General features: G+C 42.7%; 1 protein-coding gene across 3 annotated transcripts in view; it reads left to right on the top strand.

Annotated features, from left to right (window-relative positions):
* LOC119171335 (uncharacterized) overlaps positions 1 to 24473 on the top strand; it is a 63984-nt gene that overhangs the window by 20975 nt on the left and 18536 nt on the right. The window contains exon 1 of one of the 3 annotated variants that reach the window (XM_037422207.2): positions 20034 to 20179. The exons of the other annotated variants lie outside the window; for them this stretch is intronic. Within the exon in view, the coding sequence (XP_037278104.2) occupies positions 20113 to 20179 (67 nt within the window). The 5' untranslated portion in view covers positions 20034 to 20112. Of the gene's footprint in view, positions 1 to 20033; positions 20180 to 24473 lie in introns of those variants that run through there. 3 annotated transcript variants of the gene reach the window in all.

Genomic DNA, 24473 nt, shown 5'->3' with positions numbered 1-24473 from the left:
GAGGTGCAGTGAACGAAAATTCAACTGAACGCACAACAATGAGAGTTTGAACGGTAAAAAATTTAATATTATTTGGAAAACACCATTCCACCACAGCATCAGTATATGCCACAATTTGGGGGACGAACGGAACAACTGAAAATACAACTAACAATATGGCGATGAAAAATGCAATGAAAACTCACACAGAGAACACAACAAATACACCCACATTGAAACACAAAACAGGAAATGAAACCATGACAAATTCAACACAGCTACCAACAACAAAATTATCAATTGAGACACTCACAACCGAAAATGCGACCGAGTATGAACAAACATAAAGTAAGATAAATAAAGCCACCAGAGATTTTACTACAGAAATGGCAGCAAATGGAAATGCGACAGAGTACTCAGCTCTTAAATATCAAACAGAAAACGCAACGACAAAGAATACCGACAGCGCGAAAACGCAAAAAGAAATGGGGTATGACACCACAGAAAATACAGCGATTGCTATTCCTGATGATGCGTTTTAGAACAATACTCTAACAAATAGAACTGACAAAAGAACGTTCAAAATTATAGTAGAACCTTCAAAAACGGAAAATACAAAAGAAAATGCCACTATAAGAAATGCTACCAAGAATGTAAAAACAAAGCCTAGACAAAGTTACGAGCAAACAGAAACTCCATTGGTGTACACAAAAGCGGAAACTGCAACGGAAATTTCAGTAAATTATACGAGAATAGAGAGTGCAACGGTGAAGGCAACAACAAGGGCTAGAATGGAGTCTTGAACAGCAGAAGATACAACTAAGCACGCAACTCAAAATACAACGGATCATATATCCATTGAATGTTTAACAAAGATGGCCACAATTAAAATACAAAAGGAAACTCCACAGACTGAAAATACTACGCAAGTTACAACAACGGCAAGTACGGTCGAGACTGCAACAACAGATGATGAATGTACAAGAGAATAAACACTGACAGAAAACACAACACCATACGTCCCCATGCAATATTCAAGTAGGGTTGCCACCGCAGAAACAACAACGGAATATACAGCAATAAAAAATGCGACCAAGAATGCAACAAGAACAACTACACTGCATCAAGCAAGAGAAAATACCGTGGCGAATACCACAATAGAAAATGCGAAGAGCAGGATAACCGAAAAATGTACAGTGGAGTGCGCAACAAAATTGTGGTGCGCAATTCAACACATGAAAGGGCAACAGTAAATTTGACTCCAGAAAAGACAACTGATCATTATTTATCTAAAAATAGCACAAGGAATGCAACAGCAGACCCTAATGTTTTTATAATTGGTAATACAGCAAAAAAACTAAAAAAACTATGGCACAGAAAATGCAATAGGAAATGCAAAAAAGTACACAAATATGGAAAGTGGCACTGAGGTTGAAGCAACAAAAAATGCAGTCGATCATACAACAACAAGAAGTAAAGCGGTTATTTAAAGAAGTGAAAATTGAACACAAATTGTCACATCAAACTATACAAACGTTCACAGAAAAATGGTAAATGCGTCAAACAACGCCGCGACATCAATTACGATCAAATACACAAACACCGAAAAAACAGCAGGGAATGCAGAAAGTGGAAGGGGAACAGAGACTGAAACATCAGAATTTACAATGCTGCATAGAACAAAAATAGAAAATGCACCAGGAAATAATACAACACCCTACAAAACAGTTCTCAACAATTAAAAGTAGAGCGTGCCATACAACAACCGAAAGTACACCGGGTCATTCAAGTATTCAAAGTGTAACACAGATTACAACCTCAAGACATTAAACTGAGCATAAAAAAGTGGCAATGCTTCAGGCAATGCTAGAGCCGCGACTACAAGAGAGTACACCGCAACCAGACGTACAGCGGGCCATTCAACAACTAAAAGGAGAACACAGACTGTGACATTCAAATATACAGTTGTGCATGCAAAAAGACAAACTGCGAAAGAGAATGCCTCAAACCGAACTACAAGAGAATAACCAACAACCGAAATCACAGCGTGTCATACAAGAAGGACAAGTGAAACAGAAACTGCAACATCTAATTATATAACCCTGCATGTAACAACCGAAAATGTGACAGGGAATGCCGTGACCTCTAAAACAAAGTACATAACAAATGGAAGTACAGTGAACGGAAGTGAAAGCGAAGGAGTGAGAGAGACTGAAGCAGCAGAATATGCAACTGTTCATAAATAAATAGAAAATTTGACAGGTAATTCGACAGCAGGCCATTGAACAAGTGTAAGGGCAACAAAGACTGCAGCATCTGAATATGCAACTTTCCCTAGAAAAGTAAAGAAAACAACAGGAAGGGTCATTCTAGGCACAAGAGGCTACAAAACAAACCATAGCGCACCAAGTGAGTCCAAAAGTGACGTCGGAACACTGATTGCAACATGTGAAAAATAGGCAGTGCTACAAGGAATGCCACAACGAAAAGTACAATAGAATATACAACAGAACTCCAGTACATAATTGAAAAGCTGAATTTACAATGGCCAGTGCAAGAAAAGACAATAGAGATGGAACTAACAAGAAAGAGGGACGGCTTTATTTCAAGATTACCCACTACAAAGCTTCGCTCCAGTGGATAAACCAGCACCCTGGAGGACACAACGATAGCGAATAAAAAAGAGACGAATGACTTCGCTGTAGGCAATTCTGAAGGTCAAATTACAAGCACCAGCGAGTCAGACACTTAACTCTACCAGGCCATAGAGGGTAGTCTAATTGAATCTAAGACATTAGCGATTTCCCGCAGTACACTAAGTGCATAATACAGGGATCTCATCAGCAGTCATATAACCTGTGATCTCTCTCTATGTACTTGGCCTTCGCGCAGGCAGTATATATGCCTCATAGATTGTGCCACACAAGTTCCTAATAAATTGAAGAAAATCTCCCACGTTGTTTTTATAAATCTGCCAAGCAAGTTTCTATTAAATTGAAGAAAGTGTATCCACGTTCTCTTCTTGATTGAGATTCCTCAGAGTGGCGTTCATTGTGCTTGAGTGCTGACCCCAAAGTCCCGGGATCCGATTCCGACTACGGTGACTTCGTTTTGATGGTGGTGAAACACACCAAGCCCGCGTGCTTGAAATTACGAGCAGAGTAAAGACTGCCAGATAGTAAAAATTTTCGGAGAATCACCCTATGGCATCCCACATATTCGTAGCCAGAGTATTGGCACAATAATATTGTTCTTCTATTGGGTGCTGGTACAGTAATACAATCGGCATAGTAAACTATGAATGAACTCCGATTATTTCTTAGCACTGCACGAACCCAAACAAAAACATGAAAGTCCTGCTTTCAGTGTAATCAGGAATGAAACAACACATGAGTGGTTTCTCGGTATTCTATTCACAAAGGTGCTTAAGTTTTCACAGGGTCTAGAACAATGAAAATTTAAATAATACTATATCAGTCATAGCAACGTGCGAAATATAAAAACTGCTGTATTGATTATTGGTCCCTGTAAGGTCACATCGTGTGTGCCGCGCTTTCACCCATCGCCTTTTCGTGTTGACATTTATGTGCTGGAGTCTGCACGGCTCGATTCCCCCATCCACTTTTTCCACGAACACGCCTGCATGGTCTTGGCTGCTGTCAATGACCGCAGGCAACAGGCAGTGGTTCAGGAAGACAGGGAATAAAAAAAAACGTCCTTTTATTCCGGAAAAGCTTGCCGTGTATAGGCACTGGGTGGGCTGCTGGAGGCCCCACTGCACGCAGATTTATTGATTGATATGTGGGGTTTAACGTTTCAAAATCACTATATGATTATGAGAGACGTCGTAGTGAAGGGCTCCGTAAATTTTGATAACCTGGGATTCTTTAGCGTGCACCCAAATCTGAGCGCAAGGGCCTACAACAATTCTGCCTCCATCGGAGATGCAGCCGCCACCCCCCCTGCACGCCACCCTGTTTTTGTTCTATTAATAGTTTCACGTGTACACAAAGTTTTGTTTGCCTAAACATCCAGCGCTGAAGACGTCTTCCTCCGCTTAAACGTCTCGAAGACGGCGGTGGTCTCAATCTCCCGGCATTAATTTAGCTCAAACCGCTGGTTCGATTTCTGGCAAATTTCGAATAAAATAGACCTTTAAAAATTACACAGAATGCCGAGCGAGCCCTCTGAGCTGTGTACGCCGAGAGAGGCACCTGTTCCGGCGCCCGCTGCTCGTTAGTGTCATGCGAATACGAAACAAATAGAATGTGTCCCCGTTTGTTGCATAACATGAAACCCTAAGCATGAGATACGTCCGAACACAACTGCACGTTTCTCTATGCATGAAAGGTGGAAAGAGTGACGCAGTCAGTGTAGGTATCACCGGGCGGATGTACATCGCATGCAGCAGCTGAGTGGCATGCAAGTTGATTCCTTCTGACATATGTTGTCAAAGCGTGCTATCTTCAAGAATGTGAGCTGGAAACGTGAATTCATACTTACTCAACGATTAACAGTTCCCAATGGGCTATGCATACGTTTATGACCGTCGTGGTTTCATCGGGCCTTTAACACCAAACTGCAGTGAAGTTTCAGATAACTATTTGATGTTTAGAGACAATTAATGGGCTGCAAAAAGGGTACATTTTAGTAGAAGTGATAATTGAGCGAAATGAAACTTATCTATAATCGTGCCGCACACCAAGGGAAACACACAAGAGAAGGAAACAGGACAAGCGGCGCTGAAAACAGAACACCAGCGCTTGTCCTGCTTCCTTCTCAAGTGTGTTTCCTTTTGTGCGTTGCCCAGTCATGTACACTTTAAACGGCTTAAACACGAAGGGACGAAACTAGAATTCACCTAAGAAGCACCTTAATCTGATAGTCTGTGGTTCTTTCATTGATGCTTCGGTTTAACTTCTGAGCATGTTTGCTGGCAGTAGAATTCGCATTCAGTGAAACCACTTTTGAATTTTGCGTTGGCGCGTTCAAATATTGTTAAATGAGGGATGATGTGCACACGCTTGCCATTGAAGAAACAAAAAAACTTGACCACATTACCATAGCAATGATGTTCAGCCTCGAAATGATTGCCTCAAGGAGGCCTGGTATCCTGCATATCATATCGCATCGGTTCGCCAACAGCTCATATGCATCGAAAAAAAAGGGGGATTAATGTGGATGGCTTTCACCCGTGAAGAAACTAAGAATATTGCATTTATTTCATATATGCTTCAGTTGCACAGTCTGAAAGAAAGTTACGAACCTATACGGGGTGAGTGCTGTGTTTTCTTTATCATAAGCTCAGTAAAATTTGTTCCATATAGAGCACAAAATATCCCTGGAGTGTGCAGTGGGCCGAAAAAATACTATCAGAGGCATGCCAATTGTTCTTTCAATTGTTGAGCAGGAGTCGCTGACCAAATGTCTTTTTCTTTTTGTTCACGTATCTATACATTGGCCACACTGCTTGTATTGACAAGCTTTTCAGAGATCATTGGAATTCATTTTAATAAAGGTGTTTCATCGCGCTTCGCATTGTCAGTCACGCAAATGTACTTTCATTTCGGAGGCACGGTAATCTTGCACGTTATCATTAAACAGACCACACTAGTTCAGAAAAATATCATCAAGAACAGCACGCTTTGTATAAGCCAAAGTTCACTCTCTTTGCAACACAAGAAATTTAAATTTACTGATTGACAGTAAACCAGTAATTTGGTTGTTTTCTTTTGTGTGCCTCTTTGTGACATCAGCGATGCACCCCATTTTCGTATATACAATTATAGCTGCGGCAATGAATCAGTGGTAGCATTTAAGTGTCGTTTCAATGCTGGCATAAAAATTTGCAGTGTCCACAACACCCAAAAAGACCAGAACACCGTCGTCGTGGTCTTCTGTTTCAATGACAGACTGAGAAAAACAGTCGGTATCAAGATGTTCTCAACCCGACTTGTTGGCAACGGTGAAGTCGAGCTCCTGGATATAAATACTCCAGATAACATGACGGCCAAATTTGTCTTTCAAACTATTGAACCAGTAAAGCGAAATGTTATCGCTGATAACGGTGAACGAATGGCCGTACAAATTTGGGCAAAACTTGAGAACTGGACCTGCCATTGCGACGCATTCTTTCTCCGTCGAGTACTTGGCTTCTGTTCAGTGTTCGGGACAGTGCCCTACTAGAATAGGCAATCATTTTTTAGCTGTCATCATGCCACTGTATGAGTGCTCCTCCAAGACACACAACACTTGTGCCTTTGTATAAGATGTGGGTGGTGCGTCTCCACCGAAATGGGTGAGGACGGTAGGCATTCGCATACGCGAACGAAGCTCGTGAAATTCCCGTTGGTGGTCTTCCCCCCACGCAAAAGAGATATTATCTCTAGCCAACTGGGTCAGTAACCATGCGATGTGCGGAAAATCGGCAATGAATGGCTGGTAACAGGCACATAGTCCCAAAAAACATTGAACAAATTTTTGGTTTGAAGGGGGTGGAGGGGGGGGCAGCAATGTTATTTGTATCAGGTCGCATCCTTTTGCTGCTGACGACGTGACAATGTAATTGAAGTTCATGGAAGCCGAACTAACACCTTTCATGTGTCAGTGTAAGGCCATCCAAACGTATTGCTTCTAGACTTGCTAAGTGTTCCTCGTACGACACAGAAAAGAAAATCACGTTTTTAGTGCACACCAGGCTGGCCTGCATTTTACTCCTAACAATGCAGTATCCTTTCTGTGTTGAAACTTAGTTGAAGCAGAAAACAAACCGAAAGCAAGTACTTGAAACTCATAAAGTCAGTCGTGCTTGGCACAGGCGGTGTTATCATGTTCTGTCTCATTCACTTCAATTTGCCAAACGACGCTTTTCAAGCTCGTGCACAAAAGGTAGCATCGTTTTGTAACCTATCTAGGGCACTGCTGGAAAGAAACACTCTTGTTTGCCTTCATACTACATTGTCCACTGCTATTTCTACTATGTCTACAGCTATTGGCTAGCAAATAATTGCGAAAAAACCTGCCTATTTCAGATCTATAGTCGTGGTAATAAATTATCACCAATTATTAACACTCTCAATGCTGACGCTCTTAAGACCTTTAGTACGAAGTGACTACAGCGCTGTCGCTACTGTCGCCCATCGGAAAATCAGCCGATAAGCTGCACGGCAACCTCGTTTATTCCATTGCCCCCTTCTAGTATACACTGTATTATGTGCATTGACGGATTACCGTAATGAGATAGGCCTGAGTTTTGCGGTGCTCTGTTTCAGGTGACTCAACCGGGCCGAGTACACATTGCTATACATTGTAAGAAATGGATAAGGCTACAGTCCTCTTTTATGGTGATTCCGTTGTTGTAGATAGTGTTAGCCTGGGGGCCTGGACGACTCCTGAGTTGCCCGATCAGCCAATCGGAATGTTCGTAGAACGTCACTTAAACAAGTCTCTTAAACTTAAGCTGTAAAGCTGATATTTCTTATTTAAATGTCAGAGCTTTTCCGAAAACACGATTTTCCCATTAGACTTGGGTAAAAAGCCTATTGTTTTTATTTTGTATTGTAAGTTTTCGCCGCAATATGCATGTGTATGAAAATATTCCGATTTGCAATGACTTTGTTAGAGGCACATATGAAGGATATCATCTGGCTTCCCCAATATTCCATATAATAATTACAACAGCTAGCAACTACATAATTACCAGAAATATTAATACACCAAGACACGTAAACCTACACTTTTTGTATAACACCCACAAAGGCAACATGCAGGAACTTTCGCCACTTTCCAGTGTAGCGGTCATCGAGGTATGCTAATACAAGCGCTCAATGCTTTGTAGGGTACTATCGGCGTAAAAAAAGAATCTGTAAAGCGGGAAGCATTCGCAGCGGTATGTGTTTACGTGTGAAGCAGTGCTCCGAAAAAAGACACGAAAGGAACGAAACGACAGCGCAGCCACTGCACTCGCAACTATTTCTTTTTGTGCATACTTTGTGCGCTGCTTGACATGTAAACATCAACTATTCCCAACTCGCCCATCTTTCTAAATTACTGAGCAGTGGAAGAATGCGCACCATGCAGCTCTCGCCTTAGAGAGGCGCGCATAAGCGCATGCAGTGTTGCGAAACTGGTATACGGCGCGCTCCTCAGTGGTGGTGTTTGGAGGGAGTGCAATATTCTATTGTCAATGCTTGCCACTGGCCGGGTTTCGTTTGACTTCGATAGTAGTGGGCTGAAACCTATGCAACCGTACCATTGTCCCACAGGTCACTCATCACATGACATTGATAACGGTCCTCCGGTGAAGTGGACCGGCAGGAAACGACTGCGATAAGTGGCACTCCAGTGGCGAGGGCGTATATTGCTCTCGGCTGTCACCACCCTAAGCCCCTATAGAGGAAAATCTTCCTCATCAGTGCTTATCATTTCAGCTTCAAAAGACACTAACGTCTGCGGGAGGGCATTGATAGCACTTGCCTAAACGTACCGTGCTGTGACCTCATATAAGTGCAATCTCTATTTCGTTCAAAACTAAGCCGACTGAAATGTAGTACATGGTGTACATTCAGCTCATTTCAAGAGTGAATTCTATTAGTAAGGTTTCTGGTACTGTTTATTTGTATCTTTGCAGCTCGTGCAAGTGTCATTGTAGACGATGAAAAGATCCTTTTTCTTAATTGTAAAAAGTCGTTGACCTATACATCAGTGACAATTTTTCATTTTCGCTGCTTGTCAAATCTGCTAATAACATGACGGTGACCTCAACTCAGAAGTAGCACGTGGTACCTTTATTAGCTACATATTCTACTGGACTATCTGTGTTTACGAGATCTCACACATTTTATTGGACCCCCTGTGTATGAGAAACCTTCGGATTGATGTTTTTTCTTAATATTCTCTGTGCGTGTACAAGTTCGAATTCTTCATTAGTGTAAACGCCTCCCGATTAGTTAGTGACATGGCAGTAAACGACTGATTGTGGTTGTCAGCTTTGCAAGTCCACCATAGTTCACGTGGTGTTTTAAACGCGAAAACATGAACGTGTATACTAATAAATCTTGTCTTTTTACTTTGACAGACCAATGTCTTCGAGCGCTCTTAAACAAAATGAGTGAAAGACCGTATTGCTCATCGTCGGTCAGTGCAGCAATAAAGATAAGTGGGCTTCTGTTTCTGAAGTAACTTCAAATACTTAATCATAACATGGAATTTTCATAACCCAGCTTCTATAGTTCCTGTGAGTACACGGCAAAATGACTACGCGCAAAACATCTGGCTGGTTGGCCTTCCCTTGTAAAATCAATGAAGGCCCTGTGTTTAAAAATTCGAGATGTGGGTCTATTGCCCTAATGATACTGCGAAAAAACAACAGGGTAAAATGGTAATTTTTAATCAATAATCAGGTTATGGAGAGCACCGCCACGTCACTAGTGGCGTCATCCAGAGATCCTGCTTGCTTGACAATGCTTTGTATCAGCTGTACGCAACACATTTCCTAGAAGAGAAGAACAAGAGTGACACAAAAAGAAAATACCGAGAGATTGCTGGACCAGTACACAGTTACAAGAAGGTTTCCATAGATCCTACCTTGACTTTTCCGTTCTGTTATCGTTTTATTATAACGCACTTTATTTCGTTGAAGTTCTATGTTATATATTGTTGTCAAAAGGTATGTGCTCTATACATTCTGTACTTTAAACTGTTGTTCATTTTTTAGCTTACTTCTGCTTTTACCTGCTTTGTCTTTCCGTACTTTTAATGCGCTACATATTTCCTATGGCCGCGACAGAAAGAGGTGATGGTACCCTGGACGCAGAACGGATGCACTTTTAGCTAGCTCGCTCCCAATAAGATCTTTCTTCCGACAATAAACCATTTAAACGTGTAAACACGAAAAACAAGAATACTGACATACAACACTTCGCAAATCTTACGCAATAATAATCGATAATTCTGTTTAGCACTTCAAAAATGTAATAGGAGATATGAAATGAGTATATATGAATTGTGCTGGCTGAGAACAAACGAGGTGCAGCCTATGTTTCTTGCCCATAACTTTTTTTTTTTTGCGCTAGCACACGGAGACGTATAAAAGCACATCTGCTGCGATGCGAGACTTCGTTGTCAGTGACCGATATAGTAATGGTGTATAGACGAAGAACGATACCGGGAGCTGCGCCCGCTGTTCAGGGTTCTACTCTACTCTACTGAGGAACGGTTGTTGTCCTTGTATATGATTCTCTACAATGTTTTTATATTAGGTGATAGCCCTCAGCTGAAAATCTGGACGTATCGAAGGCTCGATGAAGTGCGGCGCCTTCGTTCTCTAGTACACGCAGGCTAAAAAACCGCAGGATGTCAACCGCATGTTTATGTGGAAGAGCGATTCGCGCTTTTTCTTTGGTCTTTTTTTGGACGAAGGATCAATGCCGGCTTCGGCGGCTGCATTTTCGATGGAGGCGGAAATTCTGTAGGCCCGTGTGCTCACATTTGCGTGCACGTCAAAGAACGCCAGGTGGTCAAAATTTCTTGAGTCCTCCACTACAGCGTCTATCATAATCATATTTTGGTTTTCGGATGTTAAACCACACATATAAATCATCCAATCCTTCTTTTTTTTGAGGGTGGAGGCAACAGCACCTTGTGTTGGATAAGTTAGTCGTCTTTGTTGAAAGTGAGTAGACAGGAGCTCATTCAATGTATCCTGTCTAGTACCATTTATTTTCATGCGACGTCATTATACTTGCTGCAACAGTTGCAATAGGTAATCATATGACAATGACAACGAGTAATAACATGTAATACACTTCTACCGCAGTGACATCAAAGAGCTCATTTCGTAGAAAATCTGGTATCGGTGTCGGCGTCGGCGTCAGTGGTGGTGTCAGCGTCGGCGTCGTTGGTTGTGATTGAAAAATCGTCATCTTATGCGTGTCTGAAAAACGGAGAAACAGGCACATCCAGGAAAAATAGGAAGAAATTTTGGTTCAACTGGGGCTCAAACCCAGATCCTTTTTTTTGTGGCAAGCAGATTTTACACCATAGAGCTAAGTGTTTGCTTGGAAATGGAACGAGAAAAACTTCCTCTGCTTGCAAATGCAGGGAAAGCAACTTGTATACTTTACAAACACATGCTTCCTGTATACATACTTTACAATGCAACCTGTAATATAACAGTAATACAAGTGTGGTACAAGCTTACATAGCCATCTTGCATCAGAAGATGTGATTATATTTGGTTTATGGTTTAAGGCAAGCTAATTACTTCAAAACGCCCACACGTCACGGCACATTTTCATTTAAGGCCAGGTAGTGGGTGCACATCAATTTAAAAGAACAACTAGTTCACACGCACAATGTTTCGTGGTTTAAAGCATGCGACCCATTACAATGAATGCAGCCGTGAGTGAAAGCTTCACTGACACAAGCCACTTTGATCTCATTACGCACTACGGCAGGACATTGCTATCATGGTAAACTCTGTAAAGAGAAGGCTAAGGGTGCCCCATTTTTATTACACAGTGACGTATAGCTCGGCATATATATTGATTATTGATGTAGTGAAGCCCAATGAAAAGGACAGCAAAGGAAGACACACTGGTTAGCCTCTTTTTTGTTGTCCCGTTCATTGCACTTCAATTCACCAATATTGCATCACCGACTGGCCCAAACATTTACTTTTCTAAAATTAACTGATGCGCTCAATCAGGAATAAGTTGTATGTCACGGCCACTTCTTATATGCTAACACAATTTACTTTCAGTTTCGTCACAACTAAGAAATATTGCCCCGATCCTCAAGGACAAAGCGTCTATCGCAACGTCAAAGAGATGGAACCTAGTCATAAAGTTTGTAGTTTTACGTCCGAAATCATGTTATCATCATGAAGCGTGCCAGAGTACAGGGCTTCTTTATTTCGATCGCCTCGCATTCTTTGGTGTGCACTGATAGGGAACCGTACACGGGACTCTATCATTTCACCTTCACCGAAGTGCAGCCACTTTGGTGAAGGTTTGGCAGCAGTGGTTGTGGCAGCGTGACTGCTTCCAACTATCCACTTGAATTCAGTACTGATCTACTGAACCTGTTGCCTACGGCTGATCGTCGTATGCTGTTAGCGTGTATTCAAGTAATACACGTGTCACGTTTGGCTGCTTCGCTCTCGTGGCTGACTTGCTGGGCTGGCTTTAACTGCACTTCTGAACCTGCGTACTCTGCACTTGCGACGCCTAGCGGAGACAAGAGCCTGTATAAGGACGTGCTCTTGGACGACGGTGATCATTTGGCAGCAGTGGTTGTGGCAGCGTGACTGCTTCTTACTATCCACTTGAATTCTGTACAGATCTACTGAACCTGTTGCCTACGGCTGATCGTCGTATGCTGTTAGCGTGTATTCAAGTAATACACGTGTCACGTTTGGCTGTTTCGCTCTCGTGGCTGACTCGTTGGACTGGCTTGGACTGCACTTCTGCGCCTGCGTGGTCTGCACTTCCGACGCCTAGTGCAGACAAGAGCCTGTATAAGGACGTGCTCCTGGACGACGGCGATCATTTGGCAGCAGTGGTTGTGGCAGCGTGACTGTTCCTAACTATCCACTTGAATTCTGTAGAGGTTGGTGCTTTGCCAGTCCTTTCTCTTTTTTGTGCTCAGTCATAGCCACTGCCGCTGCTGCCATTTTGTGTTGTGATTGCATCTTGTCACTATGCCTACAAATGCTGAATTGGCAAGGGAGATAGAAGCTCTCCGCTCTGAGGTTTCAGACATGCGAAACAGCCTTGAGGCATTCAATGAACTTTATGAATCAGTCAAGGCAAGAAATGAAGCTCTCGCGAAAGAAAACAAGGAGTTGAGGTATGAAAACAAATCACTGAAAGATGACTGCAGGCTGTTCTCGCAGTGGCTTACTGGCGTTGAGCAGTATTCACGGACGAACAACGTCGAAATAAAAGGTATTTCAAAGACAGATGGTGAGAGCTACCTCGCTGTTGTGCAGGCCATTGGCGAAAAAGTTGGCTGTGTGATTGCCCCGAGTGATGTAGATATAGCGCACCGTGTACCGAGAAGGCAGGGCACGCATATTATTGCGAAGTTCTGTTCAAGGTCGAAAAAAACAGACTTCTCTGCTAAAGCAAGAAAGGAAAAACAGACTTCTCTGCTAAAGCAAGAAAGGCAAGACTTAATACAACATCTATTGGGCTTTCAAGGAATTCAGTTGCACCTATCTACGTCAATGACCACCTGACACCAGAAAATAAGCGACTTTTCGCGCAAGCCCTTGAGCTGAAGAGAACCAAGGGATGGAGATTTCTCTGGACAGATAACTGCATTATCAAGGCCAGGAAATCGGAAGCTAGTCGAGTACACCACATCTCTGGCGTGGGAGATCTTGCCGTATTTAAGTAACTTGTGATTGTAAGCCCCATTTTACTATACTATAGTTGCCGTTCAAAATGGACGCCATCATATTTTCACTCAAACGCACCAAAGCACTTCTCAAGGACAATACGTCTGCACTGTCCCTGATTTATTTTAACATCAGGAGCCTTCATAAACACTACGATGACCTTAGTGCTTTCTTTTCAGTTGTCGATCATACGTTTTCGCTCATATGCTTATCAGAAACTTGGTTGACTTCACATGACGGCCCCCTGTATGGAATCCCTGGCTACACATCAGAATATTGTCATCGTAAGAGTACTCGTGGAGGCGGTTCAGTTATTTCGGTTGAATCATCTGTGCCTTACCGGCGGCGACTTGATTTGTCCTTAAGCACACCACTTTGCGAATTTGTTTGCATTGAAATTGACTGTCATTATTTGTCGATGACCAACCGTAATACCATCATTATATCACTTTACCGATACCCTTCTTCATCCTATGCATAGTTTCGCGCTGAACTTGAGCTATTGTTAAACAAACTAATTGAAGAGAACAAGAACACAGGTATGTGTGGTGACATAAACATTAACATTGCTGATCAACAGAGCCAATCCTGTTCTGAATACGTACGTTAATTTCTTAGTTGCGGCTTTTCGTCAGTAATACGTGCTCCAACTAGGTACGATTCCAATACACTGATCGATCACATTTTGGTCTGTCTGCCTACTGAAGACATTAGAGCAGAAGTATTGGATTTTGCTATCACGGATCATTATCCGATATTTTGGTGTTTCAGTTCTAAAGAGATTCGCCGTAGTAAAAATAACGTGCGCACTACTTTTGATTCAAAAACCTTTGTAGACACCATTCGAAAGACTAACTGGAACGAAATATATGACGAAAGTAACGCCGAAACTGCATTCAAATTTTTTTCAGCTAAGGTAAAAGAATGTATTAGTCAGTCGTGCTCTGAAACCATGATTAAACAATGGTTCCGTGCACCTAGGAATCCTTAGATTACTAAGGCACTATTGCATTCTATAAGGAAAAAGGACAATCTTCGCAAAAAGGTCAAGGCAGAACCATTCAATAATTCACTCAAATGTCGGCTAAAAACTCATTCCAATATTCTGGGAGCTGCCCTAAAGCACGCTAAACGGGAATACTATCAAAGTAAGATTAGAAATAATTGTGGCAACACAAAGCAGAAGTGGCAACTAATAAAAGAGTATATGGACAGCAATTAGCCTAAATCGCACCCAACTGCTATATCTGTTAATGAAAATAGATATACTAATTCTGATTCTATTGCGGAGGTTTTCAGCTCTCATTTCAGCACCCCTGTGAGTATTAATACAAACACTCAGTCGGAACTCTCACTGACAAGTCTTCAATGTTTTCCTCAATCTTTCTTTTTGTATCCCACAGTAGAAGATGAAGTTAACAATATCATTTCATCATTAAAGAATACTGACCCAGAGCTTGATCAAATCTGCTCTTCTAAAATTAAACTTGTATCAAAAGAACTTTCCCCAATCTTAGCCTATTTAATCAATAAACTTTTCGCGGCTGCTGTGTTTCCTAAAGGCCTTAAAGCAGGAAAAATTATCGCCATTTTTAAGAAAGGTGATCGCGAATGCTGTATCAACTATCGCCTGATTTGCGTTTTACCTTTCTTTAGTAAAGTCATTGAAAAACTAATTTGCAACCGCTTAATCAAATCCCTATCTAAATTCACCATATTATCTGATCACCAGTTTGGCTTTCGTTCAAGTATTTCGACTGAAATTGAACTGATAACTTTCACTGACAGGATTAAAATAACAATTGATGAAGGTCTTCTTTTTGGAGCGATGTTTATTGATTTTACTAAAGCTTTCGATACAATTAACCACGTCATCCTATTTCATAAGCTTGACTGTTACGGCATATCTGGACCACCCCTTCAGCTCATTAAAAGCTATCTTGGTGATCGTACGCAGGTTGTTAAGATAAACCAGAGTTTTTCATCTCCAAAAACAACTAACATTGTCGTTCCCCAAGGGTCAACCCTGGGACCCCTCCTGTTTTTTTTTATATTTATAAATGACTTACCACTTCGTCTGAACCACTCTAACACTTTTCTCTACGCTGATGACACTACTATTTTTACCGCCCACAAGGATCCACTCACGCTACAACAATTGCTAAAGGTCGACCTAAATAACGGTCATTCATGGTGTGTATCGAATCTGTTACTCATCAATCCATCAAAGACTAATTTCATGATATTCCATTCCCCGCAGTTGTTTCCAAACATCGCTTCATTAGCAGTGGCGCTTGATGGACACTTCATTCATGCATGTTCATCTACTAAATTCCTTGGTGGGGTATCAGATAAACAGTTGAAATTCAGTGAGCATGCGCAGGCCTTAATTCAAAAGGTGTCTCTCTCTCGGTATTCACGTGATCATCAAAACATGACCTTACTTCTCCATTAAAAATCCTTTTATCTTTATATTACGCATTCATTCATAGTCACCTGTCATACAATGTATCATCATGGGGAAATACATATTGGTCCCATGTAAATCATCTAAAACGATTACAGAAGCAAGCTTTGAGACTCATTACTTTCAAACCATTTTCATCACCATCAGCAAGCCCTTTTTAGCAACATGAACATTTTACCTCTGCATAAACTCTTCAGCTACAAAATTCTAATGATCATGTTTCGTATCCTTAATAATGAATTATACATTTCCAGTTTCTCTGGTGTTACTCTTGCAAATACTAACAACACGAGGTTTTGAGGTTTTCAGCTAATCGTAATCTACTTCTACCTGAAGTACATACCAACTATGGTCAAATGACGGCAATATTTTTGCGCATAACGCTGTGGAACATGCTGCCTGTTTATCTCAAATCATGCTCAATTTACTTCTTTAGTAAGCGCTTGAAGGTCTTATTGTTAAATGACTTATGACTTGAATGTTTTCTTTTGGGTTTCTTTGTTTCAAGCACATTGTCACTATTGCTCTCATGGCCCTACGTTTTTGCACCATTTTCTTTTAAATATTGCTGTGATTTCGTCACTGCTTGCTGACTAAAAAGCTAATCCTCTTTTTACTTTTTGTTAGAAGTTCCCCCTGACAGTTTTTACTTTGGGACCTCCGATTGTTCATTAGCCATGCAAAAAATGTATGTATTTTTGAATGAACAACAACAACTCACCGTGGCAGGGATCAAACACGTGATGGCATCGGGGCTCACTCTAAATATTTTTCGTAACTCTGTGCCATTCACTGGTTCCTCGTAGAGACTTTATGAACATTATGTTCGCGCGAAAAGAAAACATCAGAAAAGGAATGGCCTATGCAAAAGCGTTTCATGAAATTTATCTGGAGAAAACCAAAAAACCGGGTTTTCCAACAGTCGTAATGTATTCCGCCATCAGATATGCAGCATTTATTGCTTGTTGCGGTAAACAAAACTGAATCTGCACGATTAGTAGGATGAAGCGAAAAATATTATTCTCACTAATATTTTGAATGAACACCACAATAGCGAAAGAGAACAGCTGCTCCATGCGGCCGAAATATGGTCTGTTCTACCCCATCCGCTTTCCATGGAGTGATTGCGTCGTCAATATGTACTTTGCTTGCTCTTTGTCAGATGCTGTTGACACGTACTATTGTAAGCAATAAGTACAAAAACACGCACGCTCACGGCAACAATCGCTCGGAGTCCGAAAAGAGGGCGGTTCGCAGTGGCCGCTGCCACAAACAAATTGAAAAGGGCACCGCACTTTTACGTACCAGGGACACTTCCGACTTGCCCCTGTTGATACCAAATAGGAGGTTATGTCGTGTTAGGCCACAAAGAGTAAGGTGGTGTGTTTTGTCTAGCATCGCGCAACATAGTCCCGTTAGTCCCTTTCAGACCAAGGTCTTTGACTGAACATGGTACGTAATATGATTTTTTTATAGTTAAAGGCATTCCTTAGTGTACTTCGCCCGCTGCGAGTGTATATTTCTATCTATCTATTTATCTATCTATCTATCTATCTATCTATCTATCTATCTATCTATCTATCTATCTATCTATCTATCTATCTATCTATCTATCTATCTATCTATCTATCTATCTATCTATCTATCTATCTAACCAGCTATGAATACTTTTGATTGTTTTTTTACACTGTTTTCTTGTTCGGCTGTGCCTTTCTCACTTTTATACTTACCTTTGCCTTTTCTTTCAGCTCAAGGCAGCCAACTGGCTTGCTGTCTGGTTGACCGGCCTGCCATTTCTCTTTTGTATCTTTCCCTGCTTTCCCGACTCTGTCGGTAAAGGCGTTTCAACGATAATCAGTATATGAAACCATGACTGCCTGAGAAACGTTAATGACCGGAATATAAAAATCATGACTAACTTGTCACGGATGGTATGCTTAACACACCTAGGCTTTGTGTTTTTCAGTTGGTTATTTACCTTGATATTAATAAAAATTTATATAGTGTGCGAGCTATGCCTAGCAACTCTATTCACAGGTGGTTATATCCAATAAAATTTTATGTTGCATGTCATGTGAAATAATATTTATGCGAAAATGCATTAGTACGCTAGTTAGAGAGAATCCGTAGTGAATATTTTAACACGATAGGGTTAAAGAGCTCGAGAGCGAAACATTACCATATTGTGCGTGATAGAAAATTTGAGAAAGATACCAATTAAATAAATAATAATTCATTGTGGGCTTGAGTGGGTATAGAAATCGGGTGTCTTGCGTTGCAAGTAGGTGTTCTGCCACACAACCACGGGCCTTTTTTAATGCATGGAATCAACACCTGTAGTTGTAAACTACACCCATCATAATTCCTCATATTAGAATGGGCTTAACGTATACAACACCTGCCTTTATACAAACAATTAAAGGTATTGAAAATTCAGGCAAACGTCCGGAAGGGGAAATCACTCAGGAGCGGGATCAAAAGTTTCAGCGATACTGCAAAAACATTTCCACTCTAGGCGATATCTACATTCTTTGTAGAAGAAATAATGCATCATGACCATATAAACTCGAACTTGGCAGTCGCTAAGCACGTCCAGGGAAAAGATCATTCATAAGGGCAGCGCTTACCATTGCTTTGTCGATATTGCAGAAATTCTCGAACTAAACCTGCTTTTAAAAGATTCGCAGTATCACCAATTTTTTCCCAATTTCCACAACTGCAACACCTAAGAAACGCCTGTTATGACATAAATGAAAGAAAGGTGGTAACACAAATGGTTTCGAAGGACTGCTAAAAAGAGTGGCACATGTCCTACAGGTGAAAAAACCACATTTCCAACTGTCGCACAAACAATTGCGCCAGGCTGAGCTCACCCTTTACAAGCGGAAGAAAAAAGTTGCCTTGTCTCATGGGTTCCCATGAAGCGCACTAAACAAAACAAGCAAATATCCTGCGAAACGCTCGAATGTGCACCGGAGTTCAGTGCTTGTGAATGCAACAAAAAGAACTTCCTCTGCTTAGAAGTGCAGCGACATTAACGTTAATGCTTTACAAACACACGCGTCCTATATACATGCTTCACAGTGAAACATAAAATATAGCAGTAATGATTCGTGGGACAAGCGTTGCTCATTACGGGGCATCAGAGCACGTGATGTTTATATTGACTTCATGGTTTAGAGCCGGTCACCCATTGCAAAAGACCCACAAGTCACTGCGCCTATTTTTTTCAGGCCACGTGGTGGGTGCATAGCAAGTTCGAAAAGATTTCACGCTCTTAAGGCTTGAAGTACGCACAAGGGACGTGATATCGCTACGTTCATCTCTTAGAGGTGAAACTCAAGGGTTCCCAGATTGTTTCAGTGCGAAACAACACCACCAGCATGAGTGAGAGGGCAAAGCGCTCTCTGCTGTCGTTCTTTCGTGCGGTGCCGCTTTCACAGTTCCGGCAGTCTTCATGTACGTGAAAGATTTACGACAGAACGTTGCGCACACCACATGGTAAAGCAGATTGAGCATCGGGCACGAAGCTGCTGTCATTGATTTCCTGGTTTGTTCAGCTACTCAAAACTGCGCAAAACAACACCACCAGCAAGAACGACAGGACAAAGCGCTTTCTGCTGTCATTCTTTCGTGCGGTGCCGCTTTCGCAGTTCCGGCAGTCTTCATGCACATGAAAAATTCACGGCAGAGTGTCGTGCAGACCACATGGCAAAATAGATTGATAATCAGACATGTAGCAGCTGTCGACATGCAGCAGCATCGGACATGCAGCGCTTCCTGGTTTTTTCACGTATGCACATCGCTTCTCTGAATAATACATAGAGACAGGTTCATATCGATAACCACGCATCCGCCACTATACTATCAAATGTATAAACTGGTGGGCAAGGATATGTTTTACGACTGTACCACTGGTGTTTCAATGACGTATAAACGAGATGTTCCCGAACAAGTGCATATTCGTTCAGTTAGTGTGGCGCTGTGCTTCGAACACAGGATTTTGCAACAGCGTGGCTAGCGGTGAGGTGGAAGCAAACTAGATGAAATGCCTGTTTTTAGTCAGCACGTTAAACCATTCGTCATTGTGGTTGCGCAAGTCACTTGTCCCCTTACGTGCACACCTGTGGCTATTTCAGTAAAAGCTAGCTGTTGCTGCATGTGCAGCAATAGCACCTGCCACGACCAAGGGTGGGTTGAACTATAAAAAGGTGAAGGAAACCACATCAACTTCAGTGAATACAAAGAAGAAGCAGTGCCAGCAATGAGGTTACAGGTAGCGCTCGCCTGTCTTGTCGCAGCCTTCACTTGCTATGTGAATTCTACAACAGGTATGCTTAGACGTTGTCAGTGTATTTACACACCTTGTAACACTCACTTGTCCCACGTGTGAGTCTGCGTCAGTCTCTGGACGATGCTTAGTTTTTTCCGAGAATCCTGTTGCCCGGAATATTACACTGGGCAACAGAATACCGCTCAGTTTAGTCCGCAGGGTTGGGCGGGAGACGAATCACAATTTTACAAACTGCATCCACAGTGTTGAAAGGACTTTGTCAGTAGAGATAATAAACAAACAATATAAAAGTAGAAACTAATTCGGATACAGTTATTCAGTCATTTCTCCTGAAACTTGTTCCGTGCCCATAGACGTCAAAAGTAGACTATGCAAGAAGTGTACATTCCAAATTCAATTTTTAGGTTTCATATCTCACCATATCATAAGTTAAGATATCAGTATGTACCCATGTTTAATAACATCACCAAGTAAACAGCGCCTAAGGACTACATGCATCAAAAGCAGTGGTCCATCAGAACATTTTTTTTGCCGGGACATCACCGTAGTGACTACGTTTGCGTGTCGGGCTTCATTTATTACCTTAGCATCTTCATTCATTACCTTACAAAATGTTCATTTAATACCTTTGCAGCGTTTGTGTTTGAATGTACTCATATGTGTGCTGTGGTGATGTTCCATAGAAAGAACTGGTATTCTTTAATCTGTAGGCATTCAGCAAGGAGTAAAGCGAAGAATGCTTGTTCACCTTTTCAGGTTAATGGCGCTCATTCACAGCCTTTTTCCACTGGTATTTCCTATATTTGCCAAATTGAACATGTGGTAATAATATAACACATATGAACATGTGTTAATGATATTCGCACAATCGCTCGCGAAGCGAACTGAACATAGAACAAACGTACCACGCACTATTACTTTATTTGGGTAAGTTTGAAATTCTCGTTTGATTGGATTATCTTTTTTCGCATACGCTGGAAGGAAAATAGGGGGAAAAGAACGGCAGGGATGTTAACCAGCCTATAGGCAGCTGGTTTGCTACCCTGCGCATGGGAGTGGGATGGGGGAGATGAAGGATAGAGAGAAGAGAGGAAAGAGAGACACATGGCACATTCGGCAGCACACGCGCACACACTCAGTCATAGTCCAGTCTTGTCTTTCGTGGTGTGTGACATTGCTGTTACAGGCACTTGTTCAAGTCCGTGTCGCGTAGGAATTTCAACAGAGCTTTCGTCGCCTTCTGTTGCAATGTCTTCTCTCGCGCACTTGACAGAATAGTGTCCACAGACATTTGGCTGTTGTCAATGCGCACAAAAGCGGACGCCAGTGACTGTCTCTGGATTTCATAGAACGGACAGTCACACAGGATGTGGTGTAGCGTCTCTTCACAATGACAGGCATCGCAGAGAGCGTTGTCGGCCATTCCTATGACAAAGGAATAAGATTTTGTAAATGCCACTCCTAGACATAAGCGATGAAGAACGGTGGCTTCTCTTCGGTCGAGTCCAGTGGGCATGTGGAGAGCCATCAAAGAGGACAGGTGGTGTTGAGGATTCGTATCGATGCTTTGTGGGCACCATAGTAAAAACGTGATTTCACGCGCAAGTCGTCGAAGATTACTGGCAGCATCGGTCCGCGAAAGTGGAATGGCTTCTTCTCGTGTTCCTTCAAGGGCTGCCCGCGCGGCAGTATCGGCATGTTCGTTCCCTATGATGCCGCAGTGACTTGGCAGCCATTGAAGCGTCACATGATGCCCTTTCTCGTGTGAAGTGTGAAGAAGGCATCGAATTTCGAAAACAAGCTGTTTGTATGGCCCGCGACGCAGTGCTGAGAGCACAGATTGTAGGGCAGCCCTCGAGTTGCTGAAAATCGACCATTTTTGTGGTGGTTCCCGATCGACCACACAAAGTGCAGCGCGCAAAGCAGCTAGTTCCGCTGCTGTAGATGCTGTGAACTGGTCAGTCCAAAAGTTGATGGTAACACCTCATGCTGGGAAAACTACTGCCCCTGCCGAACACTGGCGGTTCATGGAACCATCGGTATATACATGTATGCTGTCTGAATATTTCTCGTGCAAAAGAAGAAGAGACAGTTGTTTCAGCACGGGCGACGAAAGCTCAGATTTCCTCTGGATCCCTGGTACACTAAGAGCACTGTGGGTCGAATAAGACACCAAGGGGGTATGGATGGTTTAGATGCAGGAGTGAAGCCCGAGGGAAGTTTATCGTTGTATTTCACAATCATTTCGGCGAACGATGCTTGGCGCCTCTCTGAAGGCAACAGTGCAAGGTGATGACAGGGAGCACGTGCGAAGTGTCTGATGTGCGTTCTCAGGACTTCTACAACATTGTGAGTTTGTATCGGATAGTCACCAGCAATTGCAATTGTTGCTTCTGTTGACGCACATTTGGGCAGACCAAGGCACACTCTCAGCGCTTGGGCTTGTACTGCCTGTAGGACACGAACATTGGTCTTGCAGGTATTGCTAAGCACGGGCAAGCTATATCTGAGGAAACCGAGAAACAGGGCTCTGTAGAGCTCCACCAATGCGTCTACTGACATCCCCCACGTTTTTTCTGCCAGGAACCTCAACAGTTGGGAAATAGCGGCCAGGCGCTTCTTCATATAGGTCACGTGCGGACTCCAATAGAGGTCCCTATCAATAATGACTCCCAAAAACCGATGAGTTTTGGCGCAAATAATCGCTCGCCCGCAGGTTGAGATGACATAAGGGGTGATTTGTTTTGCGAGTGAAGGCCACCAGCGCGCATTTTTCTGGTGATATGCTCAGACCTTGTTTTAACAAGTAGTTGGCAATCATAGTTGCTGCTTTTTGAAGCCGGGAACGTATCTGAGGACGTGTGACTGCCGAAGTCCAGACACAGATGTCGTCTGCGTATATTTGAGATTTTATTGGTGCTTGGCAAGTATTCAGCAAGGCCAATTAGTGCAAGATTGAATAGCGTCGGGCTATGAACGCGGCCTGGAGGAACACCCCTGGAAGTATAGCGTCACGTAGTTGGGCCATCTTCTGTTAACACAAAGAATGATCTTGTAGCCAGGTAACTCCAAATCTACCGAAAAACTTGACCACCAAGGCCAACCACCACAAGAGCACCCAAAATGGCTTCATGTAGTACATTATCATTAGCGCCTTTCACATCTAGAAACAAAGCTGCAGATAGTCGCTTACGGGATCTTTCGTGCTGAACGTACGAAAATAGATCAACGACATTGTCAATAGAAGAGCGGCCGCGTCGAAAACCAGCCATTGAATGCGGATAAATCTTGTAGTATTCAAGATACAACTCCAGGTGGCCTAGTATCATACGTTTTATTATCTTCCCTACGCAGCTGGCCTGTGCAATTAGGCAGTATGAGGTGAGTTCGAGTGGGGATTTGCCTTGCTTCAAGATGGGTAACAAGCGGCTTACTTTCCAGTCATCAGGAACATTGGCATCCTGCCAGGAGATGTTGTAGAGGCTCAACAGTTCTCTCCTTGCACCTTCCCCAAGGTTGCACAAGGCTGGGTACGGAATACCATCTGGGCCCGGAGAAGTTGAACGCCTGCAGAGAGCTAGTGCCGCTTTGAGCTCCTCCATTGTAAAAGGGAGGTCCATGTGGTAGTCGCGGGAACGGGGGACGTCACCTCTCACTGGAAAATCTGGACGAGTGGCTTGGTTGGCGATCTGTGCACAGAAATCTTCTGCGACGTCGATGTCTTGTCTCCTCTGAAATAGCGCGAGCGCTTTGAATGGAAAACGCTGTTCCGTAGGATGACGCAGACCTTGCACCCTTTTCCAAATGTGTGAAAGCGGCTTGCGAGGGTCTAGTGACTGGCAAAACGTTGTCCGTCGTTCTGACGCTAATCTATCTATGCGACGCCGAATCTTCTTTTGCATCCTCCTGGCTGCCTAAGATCGTGAATTGATTTTGTACGCCGATACCGGCGCTCCGCCCGGCGTCGCAGTGCTCGGAGTTGCTCCAACTCTATATCTAAGTCGTTTCGTGTGGAAGATATCGTCACCGTGCGAGTGGCGTTTTGCATTGTGCTCTTAATTGTTTGTTCCAACCCAGATCGTAGGCTATCGCTGTAAGCATCTTCCATGTCAGATTTGAAGTTGGTCCATTAGACTGCTCGAATGGTCGTCCATGAACCACAACTAGACAAGACTTTGATGTTAAGGTAGATTGGATTGTGATCACTTCCTCGTGTCTGAACATCTGGAAACCACTTGACGTATATCGCGAGGGAGTTGGAGACAAAAGCAAGGTCGAGACAGCTGCCGTATGTCAGCCCTTGAAGAAAAGTGGGGCTACCATTGTTCAGG

Source organism: Rhipicephalus microplus, chromosome 3 (assembly GCF_043290135.1).
Source record: "Rhipicephalus microplus isolate Deutch F79 chromosome 3, USDA_Rmic, whole genome shotgun sequence".
Taxonomy (NCBI): domain Eukaryota; kingdom Metazoa; phylum Arthropoda; class Arachnida; order Ixodida; family Ixodidae; genus Rhipicephalus; species Rhipicephalus microplus.
This window is presented reverse-complemented; position numbering and strand designations above follow the sequence as displayed.